Source organism: Cynocephalus volans, chromosome 10 (assembly GCF_027409185.1).
Source record: "Cynocephalus volans isolate mCynVol1 chromosome 10, mCynVol1.pri, whole genome shotgun sequence".
NCBI lineage: Eukaryota > Metazoa > Chordata > Mammalia > Dermoptera > Cynocephalidae > Cynocephalus > Cynocephalus volans.
The window spans coordinates 20,662,704-20,684,501 of NC_084469.1; the positions used below are offsets into that span (position 1 = coordinate 20,662,704).

General features: G+C 45.4%; 2 protein-coding genes across 2 annotated transcripts; both read left to right on the forward strand.

The window, feature by feature from the left end:
* The first annotated feature begins 298 nt into the window (after positions 1–298).
* Positions 299–6,573, forward strand: CCL5 (C-C motif chemokine ligand 5). The gene is made up of 3 exons (XM_063113084.1): positions 299–374; positions 1,768–1,879; positions 6,486–6,573. Exons 1-3 carry the CDS (start codon positions 299–301, stop codon positions 6,571–6,573), a joined length of 276 nt encoding a protein of 91 aa, XP_062969154.1.
* A 2,871-nt stretch (positions 6,574–9,444) lies between these two features.
* On the forward strand, positions 9,445–21,007 carry HEATR9 (HEAT repeat containing 9). The gene is made up of 15 exons (XM_063113295.1): positions 9,445–9,532; positions 10,720–10,769; positions 12,015–12,196; positions 12,483–12,609; positions 12,819–12,875; positions 13,071–13,127; positions 13,798–13,855; positions 14,175–14,305; positions 17,467–17,649; positions 18,033–18,125; positions 18,233–18,352; positions 19,134–19,207; positions 19,857–19,908; positions 20,352–20,438; positions 20,657–21,007. Exons 1-15 carry the CDS (start codon positions 9,445–9,447, stop codon positions 21,005–21,007), a joined length of 1,710 nt encoding a protein of 569 aa, XP_062969365.1.
* Positions 21,008–21,798: the final 791 nt, after the last annotated feature.

Consider the following 21,798-nt stretch of genomic DNA (forward strand, 5'->3'; position numbering starts at 1 on the left):
CAGAGGCTAGAAGTTTTCCACTACCCATGCTTGGGCAAAGGCAGAACTGATGAGCTCACTCTGGATGGGAGGGCAATGAGAGAGGAGAGACTCAAATTTCCGGCAGCTATTTCAGTTTTCTTTTCAGTTTTGTGCAATTTCACTTATGATATCAGCCAATGCTTGGCTGCTGTTTTGCAAACTCCTCTTGAGGGGGCGCCCCCTCTACTGGCCCCGACTCCCTATAAAGGTCCAGCCTGAGCTGCAGAGGATCCTGAGATAGCATGTGGATCTCCCACAGCCTCTGTCCACGGATACCATGAAGATCTCCGCAGCTGCCCTTGCTGTCATCCTCTCTGCTGCCACCCTCTGCACTCCTGCATCTGCCTCTCCATGTAAGTCCAGGTCCTGACCACCACAGCCCAAGGAGTCAGACCCTCTGCCTAGAATGCCCAATCCATTCCACTGACTGTCCCAGACCTTGCCCTCTTCTCAGCTGTAGAATATATACTGTTTGAACTCCATTATTTATATTCTTTTTTTTTTTTTTTTTTTTTTTTTGGGCAACTGGCTGGTACAGGTATCAGACCCTATTCCTTGGTTTTATCAGCACCACACTCTAAACAACTAAGCTAACTGGCCAGCCCCTATTTACATTCTTATGTATTGTTTTACCCAGATGTTCTGTTGTCTCTTAGATCTCTCTCTCAGCCACTTCATGGCAGGGACCCCCGATCAAATTTTCTGTGTTTTCAATGCCTACACTCCTGAGCCCTGCAGGTGCTCACTGAGTATGGAGTGATGCTGGAGATATTAGTAAGTAGGGACAGCTCAAGCTGACCTTAAAACATGACTGACTCATGACTGTCACCAGCAGGGTTTCTTTTTTTTTTTCTTTTTTTTTACCAGCAGAGTTTCTAAGAAACTTCTGAACACTTAACTAAAAACCTCGTGAGATAGTCATATTCTCTCCCATTTCATAGATGGGAAAAATGGGGTTTGTTAGAGGATAATAAAAGCTAATTAAATGATTAAATGTCTACTATGGGTCAGGCATTGCTCTGATTGCTTTACATATATCTTATTTAATATTCACAACTACTCCTCGAGTAGCTGTCCTTGACTTACAGATGGGGAAAAAGAGGTCCAGAGAGGGTAACTTGCCCAAGGGCACACAGCTGGGTATTCAAGCTCAGTTATATCTGGCTGGAGAGATAACAACACTGCTCTGCTTGGAAGTGGCAACTGTCCCTTCCCAGCATCATCTTGAATTAACTGATCAAAAAGAAGTTCTTCTCTGTTCAGAACCATTCTCAGCCAGGATTTCCCAGGATGCAATATGCATCTTCAGGACCCTCTTAGGATCCTGGCCGAGCCATGGAGCCTGAGTTTTGTAAGCCTCCCCCCAACCCAACCTAAGTATCAAAGAAACCAACTTCTTAATCCATTGAGGATCCTGGAAGAGCAAGAATGAAGGCAGAGGGCCCAGGACAAGCCAGGAGGACATGCTCTCATGCATGTCCTGAGAGCCAAGGGCAGGGGTTATGGTATAGAGGGAAGGATGCAAGGTTGGCTCAAGATCAGATGAGGAGTTGGGGAGATCCTCTCAGTACTCTGTTGGAATCCTGACTCTGCCACTGTGTATCCATGGCCAAGTCACTTTACTTCTCTCCACCTCAGTTTCTGCCAAGGAGGATAATATTCTTTTCAAGATAAATCATAAGCACAACACCTAGTGTGCACTGGCAATGAATAAAGAGGTTCTCCTTCCTGCCTTCCTTCTTCCAGATGCCTCGGACACCACGCCCTGCTGCTTTGCCTACATCTCTCGCCCACTGCCCCGTGCCCACATCAAGGAGTATTTCTACACCAGTGGCAAGTGCTCCAACCCAGCAGTTGTGTGAGTCTCAGCCCCATGGAACTCTCCAGGGGGATGAGGAAAGGATGCCTTTTGCTCCCAGAGCCAGTCCCCCCAGGAACCCTCTGAGAAGGTGCCCTACCCACACCCACCCATCCTCCAGCTGCTCAAATAGCCACAGTTCCTCCCTGTCTAGTCTCAGAGTCCCCAGCTGTCACATAAAAGGACTAGATGAGGTGTTCTTGGAGGATCCTGCCTACTCTGATGGACTAGGTTCCTAGGTCTCTGACCTTTACTGGTAATAGCTTTTACTTAAATGTGGACTGGAATACCCCTGCATGGAGAAGATCGACTCAGTCATCTAATTCCACTTAAGAACCTGACAGTTCCCCATATCCCACACCCAGTCAAATACACCTAAACCTGAGAGGAACTGGGGAGAGAGGTCAGAGGTCAGGAACCTAATTGCAGTCAAGTAAAAAGAAAAACTGTATCAACGAAAGAAGAAATAATGAAATGAGATACTTCTTTAAATATTCAAGCTAATACATTTGGGAAAATATAATAATAATAATCCTTACTACATAGGAAGTATGTACTATGTGCCAAATGTCTCATGCATTATCTCTAAATTTTACATAAAAGCCCTGACAGATAAGCATAATTCTATGTTTCAGGTAATGAAACTGAGACTCAGAGAGGTTTGTTGACTTACCTAAGGCTGCACAGTAAGTGAGGATGAAGCCTGTCTCTGGAGCCTCCCTTTCTACTATAGCAAGGTCATTAGTGATAGCTGCTTAAGAAATTTAAGATAGAGACTTAATGAAAATGGGGAAATCATGAAATTTCCTATTAAGAGTTTTTCAACCTAAAAATTCTCACGACACTGGCAAAGTTATAGGTATTCAAAGATGGACTTTGGTTCTGATGAATCCCTCAAAGTATAATGGTAATATTTAGCACTACTCATTTTATTTCTGAAAAGAAATATTTTTCAAAAGAAAAAAAATCCTTCACTGAGTACCTATTACAGGCACGCAGAGATTACTAAAACCACCATCCCTGCCTTTATGGGGCTTGGAATAATCTAGTAAGAGGGATAAGACAGACACAGCATCGACAAGGGTACTCTGCAAAATAATATTACAAAAGGTGGAGAGAAGGAACATGTACCGCTTCAGGAGTTAGAAGGGATTTAGAGGAGGTTTGTCACAAAAGGTACTGTTTGAGAAGAGATTTGGACTGGCAGAGAAAAGCCCGCAGGACAGGATATACCAGGCAGAGGGAATGTCTCCAGGACTCTACTTTGGTTTACGTAGAGTCTCCATGTAGGAAAAGCAGGGAGGCCTTCAGTGCCAGGGCAAAGCAGCCAAAGTGTTAGAGCTGTCAAGGTAAATTGAGCTGGAACAGAGACAGCCTAGAGAATAGGGGTCCAGTTAAGAGGCTGTTGTCGTTATCCGTGTTAGTAGTATTGGAGGCCAAACAGCACCTGAAGGAAAGGAGCAAAAAACTTTTGGAGGTGGAATTAGCAAGCCCTGGTAGGTGATCTGAGATCAGAAGCAAGGGAGAGAGAGGAGTCGAGGATGATGGTGAGGTTTCAACCCAGGTGGCTGGAGAAGTATGGGACCACTGTAAGTCTCAAGGAAGAGCTGTTTAAAGAGGAAAAAGCCAAGATGCCAGCAAGGCAAACCTGTGGAAATATCCAGCAAGGAGTGTGAAATAAAGGGTTGGTAGCTGAGGAAAGGGTGTTGGGGATAGAGATATGACACTCTCTTGTAGGAGGAAGGGGTCTTCCAAAAAAACAAGAGGCAATGTAGCATAGTCTTGGTGAGCACTGGCTCTAGAGCTAGTCTACCTTTATTGGAACCCCAGTAACTCCACTTGGTGAGCTTGGGATCCTCACTTAACCTCTCTGAGCCTCAATTTCCTCATCTGCAAAATGGAGTAACAGTGAGAATAATAAAATGCTTAGAATATCACCTGGCACACAGTAGGTACACAATAAGTGTTAACTTATCATCATCATCTAAATGTATTATTATATACATAGAAGTGATAGGTGAAACTTAAGGGATGAATACTATTCATTCACTTATTCAATAAACATCCCTTAAGCACTATCTATGAGCCAGGCCCAGCGCCAGAGACTTGGGAAAGAACACAGAGAAGAGAAAAGGGCAGCAATTTTGAGACTACCTGCTCTTAAGGGGCAGGTGAAAGGAGGGAAGTCAGGCAAGTACAGGGTGACAAAAATGGGGGCAGGGAGGGAAGACTTGGCAAGGAGGGGCTGTTCTTTGGTATCACATGCTGCAGGGAGAAAGAAATGGAGTCCTGAGCAGCTCAGGTATTGGTTTTCTGACCTTTTCACTTACTGGCCAAGGAGAGAGGCTAGTGAGTCTGGCAGGATTTCCTATAGGGCTCCAGGCTGAACAAGGGCAGAGTCTGTGTCTAAAGCTCCCACACCATCCCAAATAAGAAAACAAACACTAGGAGGCATGAGAGCCCAGAATACTCCTTCTGCTCCCTTTCTCATCTCTGCACACATAACTGGAAGAGATGGTCAAGTGGCTCTGAGTGAGGCTCAGAAGAGGGAAGCAGCTTCCCTAAGAGCAAATTTATCCATGACAGAGCTCAAAGAGCAACCAAGAAATCCTCACTTCCACCAGACAACCTAAGCCTTCGCTCTGTCTGAAAACATTTGGGCTCAGGAACGTGCAGAACACACTTTTAAAAATTATTAATATGGTAAATTTTATGTCATGTGTATCTTATCACAATTTTTAAAAGTTTTTCAAAATGCTGTTAGGCGTGGAAATAAGTTAACTATATAAGCTTAGAAACTTTGATAGACATAGATACATGCATATAGAAAGAATGAAAACATTAAGCCAAAAAAATGAATGAGTGATAAAATATTTAAATGAGGTAGCACATCAAAACATATTTGAGCATAATACTTAAACACAGGGAATACATTTACATTTTTAAAAATGTGATAGTAATTATAAAAACAAAGGCCAAATTACAAATTACCTGTGTTGTTTAGGTCATATAATTCCTTCGTTATACCATATAATAATGTGGCATACCATGTGGTTCAATAAGATTTAAAAAATAAACTTCTGGGCCAGCCCGTGGCTCACTCGGGAGAGTGTGGTGCTGATAACACCAAGGCCACGGGTTCGGATCCCATATAGGGATGGCCGGTTGCTCACTGGGTGAGCGTGGTGCTGACAACACCAAGTCAAGGGTTAAGATCCCCTTACCAGTCATCTTTTTAAAAAAAATAAATAAAAAATAAAAAATAAAAAAATAAACTTCTGGACAGCTATACAATAAACCCTTCATTTTCTTCCTATGAGAACTTCTAAAATACTTAATCTGGTGTTCTAACAAGTAAAATCAATGTTCAAACTTCAAAATAATAATAATAATAATAATAATAGTAATAATACTAATAATATACAGGAAAACATGCTAAAGGAGAAGCCAGAATGAGAAAGGGCCAAGTAGGCAGGACTGACCCAGAAGCAACCTGTTAATTGGCAGCACTGTTATCCAGGCCCAAGGTCTCCCCCAGATAGAAGGGTCTCCCAGCAGACAGGTGAGGCAGGCAGCTGGACTGACTCTCATGACCCTCAACTTTTATACTTCCAGCTTATATGAGAGTACTTCAAAAATTTCATGGAAAGATTTGTATTATCTTTTAATTCTAGTTTTCTATGAACTTTATGAAGTAGCATCATACCATCAATGCCTATAGAGATACGCCTTTAACTCTTGAGGCCTCCACGTTCTGGCAGGTTAATTGGTAGAAGGGCTTTGACACTGCCAATATCTAAGGGCCTTCAACCCCTCTGAGTTACAGTGTCTAGTACCATGATCTTCGGTCTCATTTTGCTCTAATCCTCCCTAAAGCAGAGGTGCCACAGCATTCTAATAACAACACATGAATGGTATTTTTCAAAACTCCTCCATACATATCACATTGGAGCTTCACAACAACTGTGCAAAGTAGGAATTATTTCTATCCACACTTTAGAGTTTAGCAAATAGACTCAAAGGCCCTAAGTGATTTGCCCATGGTGATCCCACTAATACTGGTAAAATCAAGACTCAAGTTCATATCCTTCTTTCACTCACCCAACCATGCATACATGTGCTTATGTATTCATTTATCGAGTGTGTACTATGTGCCAGGCACTGTGTTGTCTATGGTCAAATCATATGTTCTTTTAAGCACTTCTCATGTCCCACTTATTCAGCCATGACTCAGTTCCTGGGGGACATATTTTTCTCTCTGCATCTTGAGCACCCAGCACAGGGCATGGAACAGAGGAAGTGCTAAGAAAGTGAGTGGGTGGCCAGCTCAACCCTGGGCTCTAGAGGCACCATATCCTCTTAGCTTTCCAGGCTGCATGTGTTTGTGTAGGGGTTAAAATGCACACTAATTTGCTTCTGGCTTGGAGCCCTTTGATCCAACAGAAGAGGAAATGTCCTCTCCTTAAAAGCCACAAACAAAATTTTATTGAGCTCCAAAAACGCCCTCCTCCAGTACCATCATTATTCCCTTTATGCCTTAATCCACATCATCCCCAAAACTGGCCATCCCAGTGCTGACAAGACCTCACCCTCTTTTCTCCCACAGCTTCATCACCCGAAAGAACCGCCAAGTATGTTCTAACCCAGAGAAGAAATGGGTTTGGGAGTACATCAACTCTTTGGAGATGAGCTAGGATGAAAGACGCCTTGAGCCTGAACTTCTGCAAACTCTCCTGTTGCTGCTTGCTTTTGTCCTAACCAGCTTGGGAGGCTTCTCCTCAATCCCCTACTCTCATGCCGTCCTTGGAGGGCATAGATTCTACCACACGGCAGCAGTTATAAAAGCCCATTTGGGGCCGGCCTGTGGCTCACTCGGGAGAGTGCGGTGCTGATAACACCAAGGCCCCGGGTTCGGATCCCATATAGGGATGGCCGGTTCGCTCACTGGCTGAGCGTGGTGCTGACAACACCAAGTCAAGGGTTAAGATCCCCTTACCAGTCATCTTTAAAAAAAAAAAAAAAAAAAAAAAAAAGCCCATTTGAAGCCTAGAAGAGCTACTGAGGCTCTGCCTTATAAACAGGAATTCTCTAGGCTCTGAGCTTCAGGCCCTCAGCTGGGCCATGGCTCTGTGACCAGGAAGGAAGTCATTGTGCCTCTAGAGGCAAAGAAGGGAGATTAACTGGGCTGCTGAGCTCCCATCTCGGCTCCTCACAAGGGCTGACCGGCAAATACGAGAAATCAGCTTTCATTAAAACCCTCAATGCAATTACAAAGCTGACTCTTGCTTTGATTTCTTCCTCGGGAACCCTCTTTCCCCTTTAGCATTAAGTCTCAGGGGTCCAGGGCTTGCACACAGTCCCTGACCAGTGAGCAGGGCTGGGAGCAAAAGATCTCTGAGAAGGGGGCATAGGCAGGCAGAGCAGTTAAATTAACTAGTGATTTATTCACACTGGGTTGGGGAGGGAGACAATGGTCACTATGTCCCCACCCGCAAATCCCCAAGAGTTTATCTCATTTCATGCCACAGTGCATCCATGTTTCCTCAGACCTCAGTTGGCCCTTCCACATTAGCCTACCCTACACATTATCCCCAGATGGTTTCTTTAACACCACTCTTGCCCCTGCACAAGATTTAATGGAAATCCCAAACACCTCAGGTTCAAGTAAGGAGAATGAGGGGTTTTGTAGTTTATCACAACTGTACCAATCCCTTTAAGTTGGGAATATTCCAACTTTCCCATCTATATGTCCCTTCCTGTGAACATACATTTATTATATATATGTAGCCCTAACTATAGTTAACATTGAGTGCTCACTATGTGCCAGGCATTGGCTCAGTCCCTTACATTCATCATCCTTTTTCATCCTTATAATCCTGCGGGGTAGGTACTATTCTCAGCCCTATTTACAGTAAGGAAAACCCTTGGCAAGAGAGGGAAATGATTTGCCCAAAGCCCCAAGACTCTCTCCCCCTTTAAAAAAAAGTAGGGGAGGAAAATTAACAATTAAAATTTAAACCCACCAGGTCTAATGCCAAAGCTCATACTTTCCTTTTTTTTTCCCCCACTTTCAAACCTACAGAAATTTGCAAGAATACACCCATATTCCTTCATCCAGTTCAAATATTAACATTTTACCACATTTGCTTTATTTGTGTGTGAGAGTATGTGGGGGTAGTTGGTATATACATTTGTTTCTAAACCATTTGAGAGTGAGTTGCAGGTGTCATACCATTTCATCCCTAAAAGTTTCGGTAGGTATCTCCTAATAACAAGGACATTCTACATAACCACGAAATGAGTAGTATAATCAGGAAACTTAACAGTGACACATATTATTTTCTAACGTATAGTCCTAATCAAATTCCCCCAATTATCTCAATAATGTCTTTTATAGCTATTTTTTAAAATCCAGGATCCAATAAGTACACATGTTGAATTTAGATGTCATGTCTTTTTAGTGTCCTTTAACACACTTTCTTGTCTTTAAGAACACTGGTATTTTTTAGGAGTTCAGACCAGATTTTTGTGGAATGATTTGTAATTTCGATTTACCAGATTATTTCCTCATAATTAGAGTCAGGTTAAACATTTTGGTAAGAATACCACAATTCCTGAATTCTCAGTGCCTCACATCAGAACATATGTCAGTGATTACTGGTGATGTTAAGTCTAATGACTTATGGGCCCAGGTTTTCTTGCTACAGTGAGCCGCCTGCTGTGTGCCAGGCATTATGCTAGGCACTGGGGGGTGGGGACAGAATAAAAAGGTAAATAAACCACAATGACTCTTTACCTTTAGGCAGCTCACAGTCCAGTGAGGAAGACAGACCTGATAAACACTTAAAGGGAAGGCAACTGTACAAGCCTGTGGTCACATTGTGTGTGTGTGTGTTGTGGGGAGGAAGCCTGGGGAAGAAGAGAGACTTCAGAGATGAGTTAACGTTTGGTGAAGTTTGAAAGATTGGATTAACAGTTTAACAAGTAGAAAAGGAAGGGAAAGAGCCGACAGGTAGAGGGAACAGCATATGCAAAAGCAGGAGGTATGAAAGGCAGCTCCTTATCACACAGATAAGAGTTCAGTCTCTTGCCACCAAGGAGGGGGCGTGGTATAAACAGGCTTTCCCATCCCCACCATTTTCCTGATGACTGATCCTAAGAACTCCTAACTCTAGCACGGGCTTACTTGAGCTTGACAGTTCACCAAAGGCTTTGACTATCTTTTCGAATTTAGGCCTCACTACAGACCCTCAAGTTAGCCAGATAGTCATGACTTTCCCACTTTTCAGATGAGGAACTGAAGCTCAGAGAGGTAAAATAACCCACTCAAGTCCATAGGCCAGTAGATGCCAGGGCTGGGGCTCAAGAATGGAACTTGAGTGTTCTATTTACCAAAGTGATCTGGTTGCTCAGCACTTGGAAGCTTCTACCACCGGAAGTCCCAACACCTGATCAGTCACTCTTGTGCAACAGAGGACGGGTTTCCTCCAGCTGTGCCCCCACTCCCCCAGCAGCCCTATATTCTCCCCTGCTCAGGTTCCCTCTGACCCCACCAGGAGAAGAGGATGGCGTATGAAAAATCAGCCGATATCTTTGACATCTCTAGGTCAATGTTAATGTACCCATGGCTGGAATATAGAGACAGGACCAAAGGTGAGGCTAGAATGGACAGGAATGGAGTCAGAGGCAGGGGCCTGAAAAAGAAAGGCTACCTTGCTCCCACTGGCAGGCGAGGGTCTGGGTTAGTTCAGCAAATCCAGGGGGAGGTCAGGGCAGGCCCTTGGACACTCTAGTGGCTCCCCACAGCCCTCAAGGTAAGTCTTAGTTCCTCAGCAGGGCCTAAAGAGCCCTCTAAGATAGGACACCTGTGTGTCTCACCAGCTTTTGTTCCCACACCTGCAGCCTGCTCTCTACCCCAGCTCTCACCCTCTAGGTCTTTGCATGAGATATTCCCAGTGCCTAATGCTCTTCCCCCTTACGTGTCTGGTTATCTCCTGCTTGGATTGAAGACTCAGTTTGTGTATAATCTCCTCTGGGAAAACTTCCCTGATCCTCCCAGCCAGGTTAGCTGCCCCTCATCTGTACCAAGTGTGCCTGTATCCATCTTCACATTTGTTCCCCTCTGTTAATCACTAAGAAACATTGCTGTCTCACCAGCTAGACCAGTGGTTCTCAAACTGTGGTCCCAGACCAGCAGCATCAGCATCTTGTTGGAAATGCAAATTCTCAGACCCTACCCCAGATACTTTGGGGATGAATCCCAGAAATCTGTTTTAACAAGCTCTCCTGGTGATTCTAATGCACACTCAAGCTTGAGAAACTGAACGAGACCAACAGTTTTCACCCTTAGCTGCACATTAGAATCTTCCGGGAGCTTTCTAAAATGCCTAGGCCCCATTCCCACATAATCTGATTTACTTAGTCTGATGTAGGGCCTAGACACCTTCAAAGTTCCCCCCAAATAATTCTAATATGCAGCCAAAGTTGAGAATACCCTGCTAGACAAGTTTCTCAAACTTCAGCCTAAATAGGAATCACCTGGGGATCTTTTTAAAATTAAGATCCTGATTCAGTAGTTCTGAGGTGGAGCCTGAGAAGCTCCCAGGCTATGACAACGCTATTGCTCCATGGACCACACTTTGAGTAACAAGGTACTAGACGATTATGAGCCCCTTAAGGGCAGGAATTATGCCTTACACCTCTCTGGTGCCCGGTGAAACACCTGGTACTGGTATCCACTAAATGCTGAACAGATGAATGCCTGAATGAATGATTCTTTAACCACCTTTGTGACTGCTGTCTCATTTGTACCATACACATACTCTTAACCCTCTTGCCAGAATTCCAAAAAGCCATGGCTCCTGTTCATCTGCCCTTGTCCTGCTACCAGGTAAGACCCCTAACTTCTGCTACCCTTGAAGCCGTGTCAGAGTCAGGGGTAGCAAACTGTCCCTTCCCACTTAAGCTAGCTTACAGAACCCTGACACTCACCTCTGGGGCTGCCATTAACTCTGTGACCTGGGAAAAGTCACTCTCTCTCTCTGAGCCTCAGGAGCATCCTCTGCCACAGGCCAACAAGCCCTGCCCACCTCACCTTGTAGAGTTACTATAAGACAAAGTCTATAAAGCCTGGGCTATGCAGGGAATGCTTACGAATGGGAGTTACTTTTATTTATTAACACGGGTACCCTCAGAGTTAGGGTCGTCAGAGAAAATACAGGATGCCCAATTAAATTAGAGTTTCACTTTTAAACAACAAAATTTTTAGAATAAACATGCCTCAAATATTTCATTCATTAACTGAAATCCAAATGGGGGGTGGCTTGTTTTTTTGCTAAATCCAGCAACTCTACTCATTGTGAGTCAATGCTGTTTTCCAAAATCATGACAATCACTTGAGAACTCTTATTATGTTCTTGTCCGTCACCAAGTTGGGAATCACTGGCTGAAGCCCCTTTTCCCGGTTGTGCAGAGAAACCTGTTGTAAAGACAGGAAGGTTTGAGAAGAGACAGGGATGAATCCCAGCCAAATCCTGAAAAAACCCCTGACCCACCCAAAACTTCCACTGCAGCCAGAGCTGCAGTTTCACAGTTGAAACATCATTTGGAGAAGGCCTGCTTTCCCAGCGAAACTGCTGTTTCATGAGGGTAGAGACGGTCACTGCACCCCTAGCACCCAGCGGCATCCTTGGCACATGTGATAGCAGGTGCTTAATAAATGTCTGAGTGAGCAGTGGCCTGTCTTTCTCCACCTCTACCCCACCTCTTGCCTTTTCATCTTTCTGCCCAAATGACCTTTTCAAAGTGCTTTGAGATCCTCAACTAACCAAACTGTGTAATCAGATTGATTTGTAGGATCACCAGTGGTTTCATAATCTGGATCTCTTTTGATCTTCACAACCTTGGGAGGGGAATAGACAAGGATTATTAGCTCCATTTTGCAGATGAGAAGACTGAGACCTTAGTGAGTTGAAGTAACTTGCCCAAGTCACACAGTGGGTTAGGCTCTAGCCATGACTCCAGACCAGATGAGGGGCTAAAGAGCATCTTTCTCATCCCATCCCCTCCTCCCCCTACCCCCAGTACTTAAGGGCCTAGAAGAATCCTCTGACTGCTCTACACTCACACCCCCCAGATGCCAAAGGAAGAGTTTCCCCCAAGTCCAGAGTGCTGGAGACAGCATCTGGACAAGTCAAACTTGGTCCCTTACTGCTACTTCAAGAAACCTGAGATCTACACACACTGGCATACCCTGTATGACCAGCAAGAGAAGCGGGAGGCCAAGAAGATGTTGCAGAAAATGAGAGATCACCCCAGGTGTGCTTTCCCTCCTCCTATTCTCCACACCCTTCACATCTTCTAGGAAAGAGAGGAAGGACAAGGAAGGGGTGGCCCAGGTAGTGGGGCAAGTCAGTCTACTGGTCCCAGAAAAGACCCTGGGGTAGAAGGGTGGCTCAGCATAGGTGGACATCACTGAGCCCTCATCTCTCTTCCTCTGGTCCCATCTCTGAGCTGGGCTGAGGTCCTGTATCAGAGGTGGGGTTGCAACCTGAGGAGGGAAGGTGCAAAGAGACCAAGGCTGCTTGTGCAATTTCTCACACAGGTACCTCAAAGAGGATACCTATGACCAAAAATTCCATCTCCCCATGAGCAAGCTGACTGTAAAATTTCAAGTGAGACCCAGGCCCTTAGAGCCTACCAAGGATCCCCTGAAGTGGCAAAGATTAAAGGTCAGGACCATGGTGGGAGGGGAAATGGGGAGACTCCTTCCCTGTGGGTGCACTTACCTGGGGCTCACACCACCCTTTGATCCTTAGTCCCTGCCTACAAAATGAAGGGTGGGGAGGAAAGTGGACTGGCCTGGAGCTCCTTTCAGTTTGAAGTTGGATAACTATATTTTTCTCTTTCTTCCTTTCCACTGGCTGCTTTGTATGGGCAGGAACTCACAAAATCCCTGAAATCTCCTCGCGAGGAGGAGCAGTTCTATGCAGCACAGGTGAGAAGTGGCAAGGGAAGAGGAAGGTGGTTACAACTAGGAGTTGGCTGAGCTGGAAAGTTATAAGCTGCCTGAGGTGGACAGTGGGAGTGGGGGTGGTATTCCAAGTACAACCTCCAGCTGTGTCCAGAGTATGGTAACTCCTGCGGGTGGTGTCCAAGGCCTCTTCCCTTTTTTCTACCCCTCTTCCTGCAGGCTCTGGGGTGCCTGGGCATCAGGGACAAGTTTGTAATGGAGGCACTATCGCAGGTGGTGAGTCTGGGGGCTGCATGGAGTTCAATAAGGGAGGAAGCAGGGTCTGAGATGTGTGGGCACAAGAGCACAGAGAAGGATCCTCAGGGAGCCAGGATGATGGGTCAGATCCAGTGAGGAGAAAGCCACCAGTACATGGCACATCCCTATCTAATGCCCTTGGCTGCTTAGAAGAGCAGCTTGATCTAAAGGATGGGGAAGGGGGAATATGAAGATCCCCTTGGTCTAACAAGAAAGACACTATCCTGAAAAGCAAGGAAGGAACAAGTATGGAGTTCATTCTCTACCTTAACCAAAACAATGCCCTATTAATACTGGGAGCATGTATTTTTATCCGTTATCTCATTTAAATCTTACAACGACACTAGGAATAGGTATTAGTATCTATATTTTCTAATGAGAAAACAGAAGCTCTGAGAAGCCAAGTGACTTGCCGAAGGCCAAGTGGCTACTAAGTATCAGACAGAGATTTAAACAAAAGTCTAACTACCAAGTTCAGTGTTCCTTCCATTATACCATTCTGCCTCTATTCTGTGTTTGAGCATAGACAGGTCACTATCTAGCCCTCAGTTTTTATTTTGTAAGATGAAAAGTTAAACTGAGATGATCCCTGAAGCTCTGACATTCCATCACCTTATGGTATGTTTCTACCCCTTGCCTCTTAAATCAGGTCCAAACTGGTCCAGAGAAAGTGAAGTATGAGGCCTATCGAACTCTGGCCATCCTGGGTGAGCCACTTTCTCCTTTGGGAAAGGACCGTAGGAAGGGGAGTGTATGCCCACTCCAACCTAGCATTTGGCAGGGTCTGGGAACTATCCTAGGTACTGTTGGGCAGAGAGAGGAAGGGGAGTAAAAAGAGAGAAGAGACTGCAGAATGGGAGAGGGAGGACTCCTGGAATTGTGTTCATGCTCAGCCAGCTGCTCAGGTGTCCTGAGAGTATGGGCAATGCCGTGGTACCTACTATCTGAAACTTCTGTCTTGAGGGTGCAGTGGAAATCAATGGGTCCCTGAGGCTGTGCCCTGACCTAAGGACCCTCCCTGTCCAGGCTGCCTGAATAAGCATGTGATCCGTGCACTCATCAAACAGTTGAAGGGGAAAAATGAGGGTCGAAGGATGGAGACTCTGACGGGGCTACGTGTGGCTCTGAACTCCTGGGCTGCTGTCCCTAAAGATAAGGTGATTGGAAGGAAAGTTTGTAACAGGGGCAAAGCAGGACAGATAATTGATAGCTTTGGCTGGGGGTTGGATGAGGAAGAAGGTAACCTACCTCTCAGCTTGGATAGAGCAAGACATTATCCTTGTGGCATTCCCTCTGGAGTTGAATAGAAGCACATGGCTTGGCCAGTTACTGGTCAGACCATCTCTGAAAAACTGGCTTTCAGAGCTGCAGTTTGTTTGTCTTTAAAATGGAGACAATAATTGTCTTATAGCATTGTAGAGAAGATTAAATGAGATAATGTATGCAAAGCACCTTGTACGATGTCTGTGCCCTTTAAATGGTAACCATCATTATTTTTATCATCCCTAAAATAACCTATGAAAGTAAAACCTGTTAAGGAGGGACAGGCATCAAGAGGATCCTCTGACACTTCTCACAGTTTTTTTCCCCATTAGGGTCCTTTTACTTTGACCCCATCACTGCTCCATGTGTAAAAGAATCTATCATTCATCCATTTATTCAGCAAATATAAATTAAACAGCTGTCATGTGCCAGGCACTGTCCTAGGTCTTTGGGATACATCAGTGAGCCAAAGAGGCAAAGATCTCTGCCCTTGTGGAGCTTGCATTCTAGTGGAGGAAGACACACAATAACCAATAAATTTAATTAGAAAATTATATGGTATGTTAGAGGTGATAAGTGCAATGGGAAAAATTATGTAGCAGGGTGAGGGTGATCAGGAGTGACAAGTGGGGATGGGGATGGGTTGCAACTTTAAACATAGTAGACAAGGAAGACCTCATTTAGAAGGCACATCTGAGCAGACATCAAGCAGGTTCGCCTTACAGATCATCTGAAAGAAGGCACTCCAGGCAGAAGGACCAGTCAATTCAAAGGTAGGAACATGCTTGGCATGGCCAAGGAACAAGAAGGCCTGTGTGGCTAGAGCGGAGTAGAAATAGAGAGAGCAAGAAGGAATGCAGGTCAGGTTCAAGGAAGTTAACCAGGAGACTAGATCGTATGTGACCTTCTGGGCTATTTTAAGTACTTAGGTTTTTACTCTGAGTGGAATAGGGAGCCATTAGAGGTTTTTATGCAGAGCAGTAACATGATCTAACATTTCAAAAGGTTTGCTCTGACTGCTGTATTGCAAAAAGACTGCAGGTGGGGTCCAAGAGTGGAAGTGGGGAGACCAACGGGGGCTACTGAAACAATCCTGGGGAGATATAATGGTGGCTTGGACCATAGTGGTCACAGTGGAGTTGGTAAGAAGTGGTTAAATGCTGTACATATTTTAAAAGCAAAACTCTGACAGGTTGATTGAATGTGAGCTGTAAAAGACAGTGCAGAAACAAGGATGAAGCCAAGGTTTGGGGCCAAGCAACTAAAAGAATGTCATCAACTAAGTTCAAGAAAGCTGCAGGTGGAACAAGTTTGGAGATAACACCAGAAGTTGAGTGTTGGGTAACTCATGTTTGAGATGTCTACAGGAACTCCAAGGGAAATAGCAAGTAAACGATTGGATATATAATTGCTCTAAGCAATTTGCAGTTTAGAAGTCTGAACTAGAGAAAGAAATTTGGGAGTTGTCAGTATATAGATTGCACTTAATGTCACTAAACTAGATGAGATCAAGAACCAAGAATCGAGCTTTGGGGTATCCCAAAGTTAAGAGGTCAGGGGGAAGAGGAAAAATCAGTAACTACTGAGAAGTGGCCAGTGAGGTAGGAAATCAACCAAGAGCATGATTTTCTCAAAATCAAGTGAAAGAATAAGTACCAAGGAAAGTAGAGAAATCAACTACATCAGGGACTGATAATTGATATGTGGATTTAACAATGTGGCAATCGTTGATTATCTTAACAGAGCCATTTTTGTGGAGTGGTAGGGGTGAAGGCCTAATTGACGTGGGTTTAAGAAAGACTGGGAAGAAAGAAACTAGAGACTGCAAGTATAGACAACTGTTCAACTGTTTCCTTTTGCTGGAAAGGGTAGTAGTTGGCACCAGAGGTAGAATCTAAAAGAAAGAATAACAGTATGTTTCTATGCTGAGGGGTAATGACCCAGTAGTTAGAAAAATGATGATTTTGAAGAGAGTGGGAAGAGTTCTTGCAGCAATATCCTTGAGTAGGTGAGAGGAGATGAGATCTAATACACAAGTGGAGAGATTGGCTTTAGATAGATGGTTACAGTCCATAGTAACAAATGAAAAGACCATATGGGTGCAGGTGTTAGAAGTTGGATAGAAGTAGTGGTAGGTGTCTATAGAACTTGTTGTTGCTTTTATTTTCTCAATAAAATAAGAAGCAATCTCATCAGGAGAGACTAATAATAGAGGAAGAAGTATTAGAGGTTCCAGAGGAAAGGGTGTGAATTAAGAGAGCGGGAAACAGAACTGCCCAGGGAAAAACAATGTGATTACCAGGCAGGCAGCATTAGGGGTCTACACGTGGTTTGTGTTCATAACATTTAAAGGAAGATCAGTCATTGTGACTGTGTTTTTCTCCAAGAAGTAGAAGCACAAAGTGGAGAGTTGGATTTAATGAGGACTGTGCTTCCGTAAAGAGAGCACAATGAAGCAACAAGGAGTAAAAGAGTTGAGGTTAAGGCAGGGGAGTGATTATAGCTGTACCATGGAATTTAAGCTGGGTAAAGAGAGATGCAGAACAGTGCAAAGGTGGCAGGCTCAATGGATTGTTAGTCCTTTGTGAAGTCGAACAGTTGTTGGCGTCAGGAAGTGAGCTAGAAAAATAGAGGTGATGGTCAGAGTGTGTAATCCATGAAACGGAGATTATGGAGAAGACGCAGTTGTAGGTAATGATCGGGTCTCCCTGTGGGATTAGTGGCTGAGGCAGAGTGGAGGACAAGGTTATTGGAGGAGAGGTGTTGGATCTCTTACATGTATATCTATTTTTCAATGCCAGGAATTAAGATAGCAGAAGTGTTAAAGAGAGTAACAGTGATCCATCCACAAGATAAAGTCATAGAGAAATGAAGAGATAATGACATAAGAGCTAGTAGTAGATAGCAAAAATAAGAGGAAGTGGGTGAAATAATACAATGGCATGAGATTTATTTTAGGAAGGAGGATGGTCTGAAAGCAGCAATGAATTGTCCTCTTATAAAGCGCAAAGCCTGGCTGAAGACAAATCCCCTCCTCTCATCTCCTTTCTCTCAGAGGACTCCAGTCAGGGATGAAGGGAAGCTGGTGCCTGTGCTGCAGATGCTGATAAAGTCGTCATCAAATGAAGCAGCTCTGGAGGCAGCCCTGTGCTTGGGCTTCCTGAGGCCCTGCAGCAACATGGCTCAAGAGTTCTTGCTGCACTGTATGTGCCAAGGGTCCACGACCCAGCGGATGAAGGTGTGAAGGGCAGGAGGCTGGGCTCCCTGGGCAGCACTGGGCAAAAGGAAGCCAGTGCCGATTTGGGTGAGGTCTTGATCCTGTCATCCTGGTGGTAGAGCACTACCGGCTCCTCTGTGTGTTTATGAATATGTCTATGCATGAGTATGGGGTCATGTGGACATATAATTGTACATATGTCTGTGTATATTGGATATGTATAAGTGTTCATTTATATATACACACACATGTGCACACTTGAACTTGTGGTCTCACTCAAGAGGCCAAGAGGCAGGAGAAAGGGGACCCCACCTGTTCCCTACCTCTAGGCTCAGCCATCAAGTCTGCCTGGCCAACCAGACACCTCTAGGCCCTGTACACCTGTCCCTCTCTCTCCCTTACAGGCACTTAGAATGCTGGTCAAGATGATGCATGTATACTCAGCTGCAGTCATCAGGGCTATCCTGGACCAGCTTTGTTCTTCTAGTATTCTTGAGGTAAGATCTGGGCTACTTTGTTACCTACCCTTTCCCCAGCACTTAGGACAGGGTTGGGAGATAAGAAAGGGAGTCTACCTTTCACGTCTCCACACCCCTGTCCTCAGGACCGCTTTGAAGCCACCCGGATGCTCAGGACCATTGGGTTGGAACAGATCCAGGCAGAGGGTCTAGAGGAACTTACATTTGACCTGCTCAGGAGAAAGATATATAATGAACCCTTCCTTGTAAGTGAAATCAAAGCTCCCAAGCCCTGGCAGACCAAACTTGTCTCCTCTCTGTTCTCTGGACACCTCCCCTAGCTTGGTTCCCACCATACTACCCCTCAAAGTATCACATTCACCCTAACCTACTGCCTGTTCACCTAACACAGCCCACGTTTCCAAGCCACCTTGCCTTTGCTCAGGTAGTTCTCTCAGCTTAAAATGCCCTGAGTCATCCCTCCCTCTTCTGTAAGGTAAAAAACCCCTGCCTCATACTATTCACTTCCACCAACAAACCCCTCTTTCCTTCTGCCTGTTAAAATACTATATCGCTCCTTCAAGACCTGTCCTCAGAGCCACACACTTACTACGCTTAGGACGACCATGTCCTGATCTACACCTGTTGTCCCAGTGAAATCACTGAGTGCTCTGGGCAGTCCCAGTTTGGTCCCCTCACTAAGATAAACTACTTTTGGGTCCCCGTCCCCTCTGTGTTTTCTCACCTCCAGACTTTTGTACATGCTCTCCACTCTGCCTGGAAAATCTGCCCACCCCCAGCTCTCTGCCTGGTTAACTCCCACTCACCCTTCAAGTTTCAGCTGAGGCATCATCTTCTCAGTACCCAACCCTGAGTTAGAAGACCCTCCTATATGCACCTGACAGTACTGTAATTGCTTACTTACTTGTTTGCTTCTGACTGTGAGCTCCTCAAAGCAGAAACCCTACTTGTATCACAAAGTAAATGTTTAATAAAGGCTTGTGAAGCATTCCCTCTCTCTGTTGTTCCACTTTGATCCCTCTGCAGGCTATGAGGCAGGCTGTGGCTGAAACTGTGGAAGAACTCGAGATGAAGCCTATGATGATGAACTTGGTAGAGGCGTGAGTGGCCTGGGCTGGGAGCTCCCAGGACCAAATCCTAGGCTGTGGCAAGGGGGCAGAGGGTTGGTGAAAGCTGAGAAGCTGCTGCAAATTCTCAGCTTTCCCTTGCCTGTTCCCCTTGCTAAGTCACTCTTTGACCCCTGGGGGTTTTGTCTGTCTGTAAAGAGGCTAATAAGGGCCGGCCCCGTGGCTCACTCAGGAGAGTGCGGCGCTGGTAGCACCGAGGCCATGGGTTTGGATCCTATATGGAGATGACCAGTGCACTCACTGGCTGAGCGTGGTACGGACCACACCGTGCCAAGGGTTGCGATCCCCTTACCAGCCCCCCCAAAAAAAGCTAATAATATCTACTAATCAGGGTTGCTATAAAACTCAAATTAACATGACATGAAGGGAACTTTTAAAAGGTAAAGTTCCGCACAGATATGAGTCCTGATCCTCATTTAGTGTCTCGTGGCAAACTGTAGCACCTTTTTGCCCCTCCCAGTCCCTTTCCTGACCCAAGAAACGAGAGGGAAATGACTGAAATTAGCATCACTCATCACCTTTATGCCCAACTTGCTATGTGCTTGAGAAGCAACCAGCCTCCCTCCCACTCCCCCTACCCCTTAACTATGTTGAGTAACCACAACAGTCATTCCCTTCACAGGCAACTGATGAACTCAAATGCCACTACACGCCAGGAAGCAGTCATCTCTTTGGTAACACAGGCTCTGCTTCTTGGACCCCATTTCTGAGATGTGTTAATGACAGGGGTAGTAGGCAGTTGGGTAGCATCACTGAGGGGAAGAAAGGGTTGTAAAGTTTGGGAAGTTTGGAATTTCTTTTAGAATTCCAGCCCTACCAAGAGTTCAGGGTAACCTTTTCTTCAGGGTTGGGGTTGGGTGGGATAAGAAGCAGGAGATGGGTATGAGGGGCATTGCATAGATATTGCAGAAATTTTCTCGACTCTCCCAGGGAAATAACTGGCACTGGAACCCCAAGCAGTGGCCCCAAATGGCAAGGAAAGAGATATCCCAGCTGGGAAACCATGTCTCTCCCATCTCTAGGCTACAGGGTCATCACAAAGGAACTAGAATGGGAAAGAGGATGGGGCATCTTCCTGGGGCTGGCTACTTAGGCACTCTCACTCTGCCTCTGCCAGGGCGTCCTGGGGATCCGCAGTCCTCAAGTGTACCATTTGCTCCTGGACATGCTAGATGCAGAAAACAATGAGGCTGTGAAGAAGAGCGTAAGGCATTCCATTCCAACCCACCTTTTCCTCTCCTCTGCCCCTCCTCCAAGCCTCTCCCACCCATCTCACCATTTGCTCCTTGTCAGGAAAGGGAATGAGCCCTCACTGTCCCTTACCTCATTCCTTGGGGCATAGTGGCCTGTGGCTAGAGCTTCCTTTCCCTTGGGTGCCCAGCCTGAAACCAAGGCGAGCCTAGGGCCATTGTTTCAATGCAGCTACAAGAAACATTAGTCCTTTGTGCCTCAATTGACCCCTGGATCCAAAACAAGCTGAAGAACAAGGTTTTCTTTATACATGAGGTATCTGAGACCAATGTGAAGGCAGAGCCTACAAGGTTACGGAAGGAGCCTGAGAACCCCGAAGAGTTAAATATACAAGATTTTCAACTTGCAAAACTGAACCCCTTGTTTATTACAAAGTCCAGCACCAAGTTGGGCCAAAAGAAAAAGTTACCTGCCTCCCCACCCTGTTTCCCTAAGCCACAAAAACACATGCCACAGGCCATAGGGCCCTGGCAGCCAAGGATCAGGAAACAGCTCCAGACCCTTGCTGAAACCTCCAAATAGGTCAGTTCTTTGGGCCTAGCCCCCACTCTCTCCCTGAGGATTCTTCTCAGGCTTCCCTTCTATAAATAAATGTCACTCTACCTGCCACACCTCTCTGAATCACTACTGCCACTGCCGTCCCCTTCATCAGAGGCTGCAGGGGAAAAGGTCTCCTCACTCCTGGCTCGCTGTTCTTTCCACTCGGCCACATGTCTTTTCATCAGGGGAAAGAAGGAAGAATGGGCAGCCTGTCTTCCTAAGTCAAGTCCTTGTCTGTGCCTAGAATTTGATGACAAAGCTAAAGAGTTGAGCCTCTGCCTAGAAGGGGCTGCTGGGGGAAAACTAGAAGAAAATGCTGGAAAGCTTGGCCCTTGGACCATTTCCTCTTACTAACTTGCCCCGCCCCCACCTCACCTCCCTATTAGTGATCAGGAGATAATTAAGGTTTAATCAAAGCCAACCATCCTCTCTGCTGCCCCTTCTACCTAGGTACCTGCTTTCTACCTCAGGGTCATTCCCTTTGAGAAACCCTATTTACTCTCTAAAATTGCCTTATTCTCTCTTATTTCTACTGAAGTTTCAGTTTCCATTTGCCAGTAGGACCTACTATACCAATCCCAACAAGCTACAACCCCTACCAAGAGAGAAAAGGCCTAGACTTTGGAGTCAGACAAATTTGAAAATCCAATCCTAGGGTCCATCACTTATTTGATCTTCGACTTTGGACAAGTTACTCAACCTTTCTGTTTCTGTTTCCTCACTTATCAAATGAAGAGAATAATACCTATTACTTCAGAGCTCCTGTGAGGATT